A 12343-nucleotide genomic window follows, 5' to 3' on the forward strand; every position below is an offset into this window, starting at 1 on the left:
AAAAATAAAAATGTATTTTAATAAAAACATTATAGTGTCAGGAATAATTAAAGATTATATAAAAATATATTTAGTGAGATATGACATTTATGTATTTTTAGTAAACAAATATTATTTAATTTAAGTAACTTTTTTTTAATATTTGCAGCATAATGTAAGTTGAATTTTTATTCATCATTTATATAAATCTAATTAACACTTTTTACAACTTAGATTAAAAAAAAATGTAGAAAATTTAAAATTAAATAAAATTTAAATTATAAAAATAAAAATAATTAAAAGAATGGACATTAAACTGCAAATGGATAAAAGTTAAGAAGTAAATCTTTAATTAATGTTAAAAACATATATATATATATATGTATATATATGAAAGAAGTGGGCGCAATTTTTTGAAACGCGAATGACCCATGCACTTTTCTGGAAAAGCAAAGTGGTCAGAGTCGTCAGCAGGTAGAAATTCACAGGTATCTTTGCCTCTGATAAAGTCACTACCCTACCCACAAAATCACCAGCCCTAATGTCGTCTTTTTACATATATATATATATATATATATATACACACATACATATACACAACAAAAATTGAAAAAGCAAATACAGGGAGGGAGGGAGGGAGAAAGAGATAGTTAAATATAATTTGCAAGTGAGTTGTTTTTTGAGTGTGGCCACTCTGGAGACACACAACACCAACCCCCAATAATTTGGTTTCCTGTGCGTTTGTATGTAAATTCTCCTTTTCTCATAATTTTATTTTCTGTTTGGTTCCCATGATCTTCTTCTGGAAAATATAACAGTTTCCTAAGAAATCAGACTCAGTATCGCCCCTTCAGATACGTACTTACAAGAAGAATGTCAGCAATTTAGCAGCACCAACCTTCTTCTTCTCTCACCTTCATTCCTGCTTCTTCTCTTTCATTTCTCTCTGCTTCACATTCCATGGCTTCCAAATCCAAGTAGGTCACTCTATTCACTCTATTTTATTTTATTCCCTTCTGGGTTTTTAGATCTGATATGCGTTCTTCATTTTCTTTGCTTTATTTTTTCATCTACTTCTTTTGTCTTGTCAAATTGCATCTAGTACTAAAAACATATCAAAAAATTGAAACTTTCCTTTTTTTCTTCTATATTTTATTTCTTGCAAGGAAAAAAAGAGAAAAATTGGAAACTGGGTAGTTGATTTTGTTGCTATTGGATTGGATCTACCATCTGATTTTGTAGTGTTATGTTTCAGGTTCACTGTAATTTCAAGTGTAATATCTACCCTTCCACTTTGTTGAATTTCCCACCTTTTCACACAGCGTACTATTTGTTCTTCATCAATTTCGTTTTTTGATTTAATTTCTCAAGTGGGTATAGTCCTGATCTTTTTTTAAAAAAAAAAATTTGTTAATTAATCTCCTCTACTTTTTTTTTGCTTTGTTTATATGGTTTAGATCTGTATGTATTTAAGCAAGTGTTTGCTGTAAAATTATATGCAAGATACCTATGTCTAACATGGATCCATCCAGTCTATTTTCTTCCAATTCTATACCATATTTTTCCTATATGTTTGAAATTTGACATGGGTTCTGCCGTTATAGATTGACCATTATTCATCTTATAAAATGTTACGATGATGATGATTTTTTTTTTTTTTCTGTTTCTGTAACTTGAAAATAGATCTGGGTTATCTGAAACTCCTGCCAAATCATCACCAGCAACTCCTAGAGTTAGTAAACTAAGTAGGGGAGTGACTAAATCAGAAACTGATTCACCCTCTTCCCTCCAAAATTCACGCCTTTCAGTCGAACGCTCCCCACGATCCATTAATTCGAAGCCCACAATCACCCGGTCGCCCAAGGTTGCTACACCTCCTGAAGTAAGTGCTAACATATTGCATTGTTTCTTCAGCATCTAGAACAATGTTGTTTTGTTTTAATAGCTTTATTTTCAGTCTTTATTATGTAAATTTTGATTGCTAAAAAGGCTTGAGACATCTTGTATATATTCAATTCAACATGGTATTGACTGTTGACCTTATGAGAAGCATGTTTCTATCACTTGTTTAGATAATGTTTCAGACAAGTTGTACATTTTCAAATACTCTGGGATTGAGTTTATTTGGATATGGAGTTTTTCTGGATAGAAAGCAGATGCCTAGTTTGTTTCGTGTGAGAAAGTTGACCTACATTGTATCTTGCCTTTGGTCTTTAGAAACCACAAGCACGGGTTGCAAAGAGTTCGGAGTTACAGGCTCAGTTGAGTCAGCTGCAGGAAGATCTGAAGAAAACCAAGGAGCAGATAGCATTGATTGAGAAAGAGAAAGAGAAAGCCCTTGACGAATTGAGAGACGCACAAAAAGTATCTGAAGATGCAAATGAGAAACTCCGGGAGGCTTTGGTTGCTCAAAAACGAGCAGAGGAGGATTCTGAGATTGAGAAATTCCGAGCTGTTGAAATGGAGCAGGCAGGAATTGAAGCTGCTCAGAAGAAAGAAGAAGAATGGAAAAAAGAGCTTGAATCCATTCGAAACCAACATGCTCTTGACGTTGCTGCTCTACTCTCTACCACTCAGGAACTCCAGAGAGTGAAACAAGAGCTTGCCATGACTTCTGATGCAAAGGATCAGGCCCTGAGCCACGCAGATGATGCAACTAAGATTGCTGAGATGCACGCTGAGAAAGTGGAGATTCTCTCATCTGAGTTGACCCGGTTGAAGGCATTGCTTGATTCAAAGCATGAATCTGAGGCCATCGAAAACAATGAGGCAGTGCTGAAACTTAAGTCAGAGATAGATATTTTGACGCAAGAACTTGATAAAGCAAGAAGTTTTGAGAAGAAGTTGATAGAAAGAGAGGCTACTATTGAGCAGCTTAATGTTGATCTAGAAGCTGCAAGGATGGCTGAATCTTATGCACGTAATTTAGTAGCCGAGTGGAAACACAGAGTTGAAGAATTAGAGATGCAGGCTGATGAAGCAAGGAGGCTGGAGAGATCTGCTTCGGAATCTTTAGATTCTGTTATGAAACAACTAGAGGGAAACAATGATTTGTTACATGATGCAGAATCTGAAATTACTGCCCTTAAAGAGAAGGTTGGATTATTGGAAATGACAATTGGAAGACAGAGAGGGGATCTTGAAGAATCTGAACACCATCTAGGTATGGCCAAGGAAGAAACCTCTAAGATGGCAAACGTAGTAGAATCATTGAAGACTGAACTTCTAGCTGTACAGGAAGAGAAAGCTCAGGCTTTGAATAATGAGAAACTTGCAGCTTCAAGTGTTCAGAGCCTTTTAGAAGAGAAAAACAAACTCATTAATGAGTTAGAGAATTCGAGGGAAGAAGAGGAGAAGAGCAAAAAAGCAATGGAAAGTTTGGCTTCGGCATTGCATGAAGTTTCTGCAGAAGCAAGGGAGGCAAAAGAGAAGTTATTATCCAGTCAAGTTGAGCATGAAGATTATGAGAGCCAAATAGAAGATCTGAGAATGGTCCTTAAAGCTACAAATGAGAAATATGAAAATATGCTCGATGATGCAAAACATGAGATTGATGCTCTGAAAAATTCTGTAGAACAATCTAAGGATGAACTTGAGAGCTCTAAGGTTGAGTGGGAGCAGAAAGAACTTCACTTAATGAATTGTGTAAAGAAATCGGAGGAAGAGAACACTTCAATGGAAAAAGAAATAAATAGGTTAATAGGTTTGCTTCAAAAAAGTGAGGAAGAAGCTTCCGCAGCAAAGGAGGAAGAATCTCAGCTGAATGATAGTCTGAAAGAGGTTGAAGCGGAGGTAATTTATTTGCAGGAAACCCTTGGAGAAGCGAAGGCTGAAACCATGAAATTGAAAGAGAGTTTATTGGATAAAGAAACTGAGCTGCAGGGTGTAATTCAAGAAAATGAGGAACTCCGAGCTAGGGAAGCTGCTTCTTTGAAGGAAAACAAGGAGCTCCGAGCTAGGGAAGCTACTTCTTTGAAGGAAAGTGAGGAACTACGAGCTAGGGAAGCTGCTTCTTTGAAGGAAAACGAGGAACTCCGAGACAGGGAAGCTGCTTCTTTGAAGAAGATCGAGGAGTTGTCTAAGTTACTTGAAGAAGCATTGGCCAGTAAACAAACTCAGGAAAATGGTGAACTGACAGACAGTGAGAAGGACTATGATCTACTTCCAAAAGTTGTTGAATTTTCTGAAGAGAATGGACATGGAAGGGGGGAAGAAAAGCCTAAGATGGAGATTCCACTGCAGAAATGTGAAGAACAACGAGAAGAAAAATCACGGGAAGAGAATAACGGCTTCAAGGATGAGACTATTCCTCTTGCTACTGCTACGACTGACACAAATGGGAAACCAAAAGAAGGTGAGAGTAAAGAAAAGGACGATGACTCAGTAGAAGTCGAATTCAAGATGTGGGAGAGCTGCACGATAGAAAAGAAAGAGGCGTCGCCCGAAAGAGAAGCAGAGCAGGAGTCCTTTGATGAGGAAGTAGACTCAAAGGTGGAGGGTGGTGATAGCTCAGATCAGATGAATGGACTATCTTCAACAGATAATGTTGATGATGGGGGAAGCTCACCAACAAAGCAACAGCAGCAGAAGAAAAAGAAACCTCTGCTTCGTAAGTTCGGAAACCTTCTGAAAAAGAAGGCTGCTAGCAACCAGAAGTAGATGAAGAAGAAGATATCAGTAATGGCCTGACTCTTAGCCAGGTATATTGCATACTATCTTGAACCTGAACCTCTGGATGTTTGCTTTATTATTTTGCTTTTGATTTTCAGAGTAGGTTTTAAAAAGATGGAGAGGATTGTATTATCTTTAGCTTCTATCTCAAATGTGATTCCCCTCTTTGGGATAAATTTGTATGTGATGAAGATTCTTTTTTTACCTTGATTTTTTTCCCACCATTTCTCGTATCCAAATTTCGCTAAAAACCAACCGATAACTCGAAATTGTATTCGTTTTTGTCTGTCTTTTGTTTAGATGGAAAAAATATTCATTGTTTGATTTTGTAGAGACTTGATTGGGTAGCATTATATCATACTTATGCATAACTTAAGTCAGCTACTTGCATGGTCTATACATATATATATCTGTTTGTCAAGCATCAAGGTTTATGTAGTTAAGAAAGGTTAGGTTATATATAGAGATTTAGGCATTATCAGGAAAGAGCAAAAGGGTGTGTTAAATAATTGTAATATCTATATATAATGTTGAAATAAAAGGTATTTGTGCAATTTTTAAATAAAAGTTAAAGAGGATATTCTTGTAAATTAATATATGAATATATCTAATGAATGTGATGATAATTGGAATTAATGTACGAAAAACAAGGAATCAGCATGTTGATGTTTGATATCAGCAACCAATTTCTTGTTCTTGTTGTCAAGCCTCTTCTTTTCTTGTTCTCTAATTTCTTCCTCTTCCAGCTGCATCTGTTTCTTCCGGCATCCATGGCTGCAATATGCAAAGTCCCTGCATTTCGTTCCATCCCAGTTCAGTTATATTCATATATACCCACCCCATACATATATATATATATATATATCAAAGATGATATGTGTGTGTGTATATATATATATATACAGAGAGAGAGAGAGGAAGAGAGAAAATAAAGGGTAGGTTTTAATTCGGAAAATTTAGTAGTTAAAACTACTAGATGATTACTTAGTGGCACTCTGTAATATATGTAACATAAATGTATATATGCGAAGGTATATGGAAAGGTGAAAAAGTGAAAAAGTGCTTACCTATACATATAAGTAGTAGCATAGTCATTCAACTTGTTCTTGCAGAAATTACAGTGGTCCAAAAAATTACTCTTTGGCTTCCAGTCTCCATTACTTTTCTTCTGCTCCTCCACTCTTGCCGCCATGGAAGTTGTTTGAGTTTTGTAGCAGGAGATTGGAAGTTGGTGGAGGTAGGAGACAAGCTCTTAGGTTATAGATACATATATACATATATATATATATATATATAAGGAAACAAACGACTAATTTCGCCAAATTCAGTCATTGACTCACTCGGATTTCCCTCTTAGTCAGTTTCTTTTTTGGCATTCCAATTAATTACGAGGTATTAATGGGAGGATTATTAGACCTTTTTAGTTTAATTTCTAAAATATCACTGAAAATATATACAATATTTACTACCCTTTTCAGGCCTCATAAAAGAAAATAAATTCCCACTGTTAATTTCCTCAACTGTCAATCATCACTACTCTTTCCACAATAATAACTATATATATTATATTATATTTATTGAAGTAAATTTAATATATAATAGAGAATATATTTATATTAATTAAAAAGTAAATATATTTAAAAGATTTTATGTCTTAATTAATCGATAATGTGATGCTAATTAATAATTAGTTTAGTAGTTGTTTCACTAATTACCCACGTAATCTGACGGCACAAACTTTATGTCTCATTTCAACTCTGGCAAAAAATTTTAAAAGTCAAAAAGTAATTTGGCATAAAATAAAGCTGATTTAGTATTTTTAAAAAATATATATTGAGATTTTTTTAATAAATTATTAAATTAGTTTATAAATTTTATTATTTATTATAATTTATTTTTTTATTTCTATGTTTCATTTTAATAAATTAAACAACAATAAAAATAAAAGACGAAAATGACAAAGAAATATATACATAAACTGACAAAAAAAGATATATGTAAACCTTACTTTTCCACTCCAAAACTAAAGTCGCTTTTATTATTTATGTATATATATATATATATAAATGCTAAGCGTACAAAAATTTCATCATACATCAAAACTTTTGTACTCGTAGCACTACTTAAACTACCCGATTACATTCTTTCCCATAAAAGAAAAAGAAATTCCCAGTTAAGTTCTACAAACTATTACATACATACATGTATATATATCTATATATATAAGGGTTAAGTACTGGAGGAATGAGATCTGTTGAGGTGTTCCACAAGTAACTTGAAAGAGGAAACACTTCCCAATGCTCCAATAACACAACCAAAAGCAATGAGAATCAAATTAAGAATCAAAACAGGTTTTGATATAATCTGATTACTGCTACTCCTCCAACAGGTCTTGAGGTAGAAGATGCATGGTAATATAATGCTGATACAAACACTGATTAATGAACCAGTGAGATTGAGGACGTACTGGAAGTAAGGAACAGATAGAGCTAGAACCAGAATGAGGATGAGGAAAATTGAACCTGTGGAACTTCTCACTATCATCTTCGTTCTGGAAGCCATGGAAGCTGGAAGATTCTGCTCAAGTTGGATTGCAAATGGAGCAAATTCCAGAGCATATTTTGTCATGGGTGTAAGTACAGTTGCCCATAATGCAATCTTGGTGATGACCAGATGAGTTGGTAGACTTAGGGTGATCTGAGAATTTACGGATGATCCAAACATTTTTGCACCCAGAAATCCTAGTCCGGTGTACAATATTGTCACTGATGTGAAACTCACTATTGATACCTGCAACATTATTACAAACTATTATACACACACAGACACATATATACATATATATATTAAAGATAAGCACGAGGCAGATTTCTTAGTTTAATAATTCCAATATATGTGGAGCTCAAATTCCACGATTCTCAATGTATATATGATATATATATATATGTTTAACAATTCTCTATGTATATATGTCAGCAGGTCACCCTCAATGACCATGCATCTATGTATATATATATGTATATATATATATATATAGCAATATGGTAAAAGCATCAATGCAGAAAGCATATTCCTTAGTTAATTATTCCCATTTATGTGGAGCTCAAATTCTAAGATTCTCTATATGTAATATATATTATACAACATATACTTTCATCTGCACAATCACGCATACATATATATATGTCTGTATATATTAATAAGGAGAGGTGAAAACCGAGGAACTGACCTTTGTGAACTGGGAAGGATCTTTCATGGACTTGTATAAGTTCGGAAAAACAATATGACCTGCATAGCTGAAGACATAAAGCCCAGAAATGGCTGGAATTTTACGTAGTTGCAGAACTGGTATACTCTGTACAGGTTTCACAGCTCCAGAAATTGCAGTGAAGGAGACAGAACCGAAGATGACGAGCGACATAAGAATCCCACCAAAAGAAAGAAAAGAAATGGAGGAGAGATCCCTGAGCCATATACTTGGAAGAGCTATCAACACGGCAATCGTGGTTAACAACTGAGACGTCGTGATCGGTGCCGGAATATTCTCGAAGGTGGTGATGCCGGAGAAGACGGTAGTGAGATTATCATGGAGGGAAATGGTGTAGGAAACAAGAGCCATGAAAATTTCAATGTAGATGAAGGTTGCAGCTATTATTCTTCCTTTTTTCCCAAAGGCTTCATGGCCGATATCTGTGTAACTATTTAGCTTAGGGTTTTTGTCAAGACATTTTCCCAGAATATGACTGGTGTAAGCACAGATTATTCCGAGTCCGATTAGAAGGAAACTGGAAGACCATCCTCCATTTTGTAGGGCATATGGAGTTGATAACTGTCCCAAACCTATATAAAAATTTATACATTCATCAATACGTGATATATAATATAGAAGTACAGCTAGACTCTGAAATCAACATCTTATAAAGAAAAAAAAAAAAACTTAAATAATAACGATTCAGTTCAGTAATAGTTAATGATATGAATCCGTAAAGTGATTAATTACCAAATATAAGAATATATATATGTAGATGTATATGTATATGTATATGTATATGGGTTACCAATGAGCATGCCAATCATGTTGAGAACAGCGTGAGAAAATGAACTATTGGCTTGTGGGTGGCGCTGAGCATCATCATCTACACATTTGCAGACTTTGTTTTCCTCTACACAAACGTTGCAGCTTCTATATTTCCTGCTTGAATCTTCATTTGCCACTACACATTCTCTCAGTTTTCCGCACATTTTCTTCTTTCGAATATTCTTGCTTGAGAGAAATATATATATATATATATATATAGATATGTATGTATAAACGTCTATAGATATAATCTGGTTTAAGATGAAGAATACTTGAGAAAAACAAGCAAGGCAACGAGGGTATTTATAGCAGCACAGATAAGGAAATGAGAATCCAAGGAAACAACAGGAGAGTGAGTTGTACATGCAAATACATGCACGGAATATATATATATATATATGTGTGTATATGTGGGTTAATTGAGAAGGGAATAAATGCACCTAACTGATCATAAGGCGGCATTGATCATTCCAGATCTTCCAGGTGACTTGGCCAGTTGAGACCAACTTGGTTTCAATAATATTCCGATGATAATTGAATTTGAAAAGTAAAAAAGAGTAATAATGGTGGAGGCCAAATTATTGTTGTAATTTGATTGTAATTAGAAACCCATATGTATATGTATTATGTATATGTACATGTATATGTATAGTGTATAAGTAAATGTATTATTTGAAGAATCAAGTAAAGTCGGAGCGTTGAAATTAAATTAATAATAAATTGGTTGACTAATTTTTCTTCGTTACACATTTTCCAGAAGACTTGGCCAATTCTACCTTTCAACATAATTCTATTCACTTTTTTCTTTACATCTACAGTTATTATTACAAAGCCGTAAACATATACATATAGTTTTTTTGAATAATTTTATAGTCTTAAATAATTAGATTCTGGAATAACATATTGGATTAATTAATAAGAAATTATATAATTTATTGTTAGCAAATTTTTTAACGTTTAAGTACAATTTTTAAATATTTAAATTAAATAATTACTGTTTAATTTAATGGTTCCATACACCATATATTTTTTTTTTATAAAAAATCATAAATTTGAGTTTGACCGTACTCTTATGGGTATTATTTTTAAATTATTTATATTATATTATGATTAATTTATATATCATTTAATTCATAAAAATATTTATTATCTATTCAAATATTTATATATAGAATGAGTAAAAAAAAAATATAAATCAAATAAATACCGACAAATTTCGCGATCTATACTAAATTTATAAAACGTAACTAACAGTATAATGTTATCGTGTTTAATCGATTCGATAATATGAAGAATTGTAACGTGAGAATCCGAATCTTGCACATGATACGACATTACACCATATATATTTTCACACATATATATGTATTAGGCAGCCCACAGTGGTATTCATGGCGGCAGATTCAGCCTTCAGGTGGGATAAAAACACAAAGGCTTCATCGACACGAGTTGCTTTTGCTCTTATTAATTCCCCCATGACAACTTTCATACATACATGTATATATATATATATATATATATATGTATATGCACGTCACGTATTTGCAGTATCTTTCAGTATGCGAGAATTTATAAGACATGCAGTGTTTGCGGATGCCAAACGAATCATATCCAAATGCGACGTGATCTTCCCCCACCACATAAAATGCAAATCGTTCCAGTTGACATCAACGTTGCTTCTCAAGATTTCGACTCAGACTCACAATCGAATTAATTTAATTCTCATTTACGATATTATAAGTTCGAATATTATGAATTTAAATAAATTCTGTTTATTGTATATGTCATTATTTAAAAATTATTGAAATATATAAATTTTTTGTTAAAAAAATCAAATTACACCTATCAACATTTATATATATATATATAATGTATTTGTTTAATTATATAAGTTATACTATTTTTAATTCATATATTTAATTATTGTTAATGTTCTTTTTACAACAGAGATTCAGAGAATGCAAAGTATATGACGTGATGATTGGCGAACACATCTGCCGTCAAACTATAAATCATATATGGAATTGAAGATATAAACCCATCAATTTATTGATTATTCAATTTCCATTGATGTTTCATGAACACACCAGAATTGAACAAACTCAGATATGTGTGTGTGTATATATATGTATGTATGTATTTCAGAAGTAGTCATGATCATCAATGGATGAACAAAAAGGTCAATTATCGTTGAAAAACAGTAATCCTGAGTGGTCAAACACATTATTACCTCCATCTCCATTAATGTCTGCCGGAAAAATTGGAAAGTTCTTGTTTGTTGGATTCGTCATATTCATGTCATTGGAAAACAAATGTGGAGCTTCATACAGATCATTCCTTGAACTTCCAACTATTTGATCATCCAACGAGCAAAGATTATCATCACCTCTGGGGTTATTGTATCCATAATGATGATCGTACCCGTTGTTGTTGGTAGCAGAACCAACAAATTGGAGATTATCAGTCAGATGATCATCACGATCGCCATTGATGTTATAACAATCGAACTGATTATCGTTGCTCGTTGTAGCAACAAGAGTAGAATCAGAGATTGAAGCTCTTTTCCCCAAATTAAAATTACAAGTCAAAAGATGATGATTCTGGAAATAGCTATTGAACTCGTTGGGGTTAGTTCCGGTGGCGACAGAAATAGGAGAAACAGAATTTTGAATCGGTGTTGAAAAATCAGGAACCGAAACCCTGACCATCACATTCTCTCTCAGCTTTTCTAGCTTGTATATAATGAGATCTAACTCTGAAATTGCCCGATACCTATCAAAATCTTCAACATCGAACCAAAACGCTTCAATCTTTTTCTGTTTCTTCTCTCTGGGTCGCCGACTTTCTTTCACTTCCCGCTCTAAAACTTGAATGTTTTGACAGAGAGAGAGAACCGATGCTCTCGTTTCGTCCGCCATGGGAGGAGGAGCACGGCTATTGAGGAAAGCGTCGAGGACAGCATTGACGGAGGAATAACCGAAGGTGTAGAACTTGTTGAGTTTGGCAGGATTGGGAGAAGAAACTAAGACGGCGACCTGAAAATCGCAGAGGACACAGAGTTCTGCAGCTTTGTTGAACAGACCTCGCCGCCGTTTGGAGAAGGTGACAGCTCTTTGCTCCTTCGTTTCCCGCTTTTCCATTGCGAGTTTCCGTCTTCTCATCATTGAAGCTCAGTTCGTTGTGAGAAATCTTTCTTGGTTTCAGAATCTGTTATTGGTTTTAGGAAATTCCTGCGAAGCAAACAAAAGTATATTAGGAAGCTGTAAGGGAAAATCTTCTGTATTAATGGAAGTGAGATTTTGTGATTAAATTTTCCATTTCTGTTTTGTTTCTTAAATTCTGATTTTGGTGCATTAATTGTGTTAAAAGCAACTATAATGGTATATATATATATATATATATATACGCATATATACAGAAATAAAGATTTTTTAAATTATATTTTGGCTGATTTTATTTATATTTTTGTTTCTATTTATAAGACATGAATATAATTCATTAATGATAATTTTATTTATATTTATATAAAATAATCTGAAAAATATCCCAATTACATATACATATACATATACATACAATCATTTTTTACTTAAAACAAATGATAGTAGTATTTCT

The 12343-nt window shown here is 33.5% G+C and overlaps 3 protein-coding genes across 3 annotated transcripts; 1 reads left to right on the forward strand and 2 right to left on the reverse strand.

Annotated features, from left to right (window-relative positions):
* Window positions 1-606: 606 nt before the first annotated feature.
* On the forward strand, window positions 607-4854 carry LOC110815972 (WEB family protein At3g02930, chloroplastic-like). The gene is made up of 3 exons (XM_088222548.1): window positions 607-956; window positions 1663-1861; window positions 2197-4854. The coding sequence occupies exons 1-3, from the start codon at window positions 940-942 to the stop codon at window positions 4636-4638; spliced, it is 2658 nt and encodes an 885-aa protein (XP_088078674.1). The 5' UTR covers window positions 607-939; the 3' UTR covers window positions 4639-4854.
* Window positions 4855-6664: 1810 nt separating this feature from the next.
* LOC110816029 (Transmembrane amino acid transporter family protein) lies at window positions 6665-9003 on the reverse strand. The gene is made up of 3 exons (XM_022044039.2): window positions 8709-9003; window positions 7880-8490; window positions 6665-7440 (listed from the first exon to the last, which is right to left on the reverse strand). Exons 1-3 carry the CDS (start codon window positions 8890-8892, stop codon window positions 6880-6882), a joined length of 1356 nt encoding a protein of 451 aa, XP_021899731.1. The 5' UTR covers window positions 8893-9003; the 3' UTR covers window positions 6665-6879.
* A 1646-nt stretch (window positions 9004-10649) lies between these two features.
* On the reverse strand, window positions 10650-12071 carry LOC110815973 (agamous-like MADS-box protein AGL62). The gene has a single exon (XM_022043957.2). It carries the CDS (start codon window positions 11890-11892, stop codon window positions 10909-10911), a length of 984 nt encoding a protein of 327 aa, XP_021899649.2. The 5' UTR covers window positions 11893-12071; the 3' UTR covers window positions 10650-10908.
* Between the last annotated feature and the right edge of the window lie 272 nt (window positions 12072-12343).

Source organism: Carica papaya, chromosome 6 (assembly GCF_054855325.1).
Source record: "Carica papaya isolate Zhongbai chromosome 6, ASM5485532v1, whole genome shotgun sequence".
In the NCBI taxonomy this organism is placed as follows: Eukaryota; Viridiplantae; Streptophyta; class Magnoliopsida; order Brassicales; family Caricaceae; genus Carica; species Carica papaya.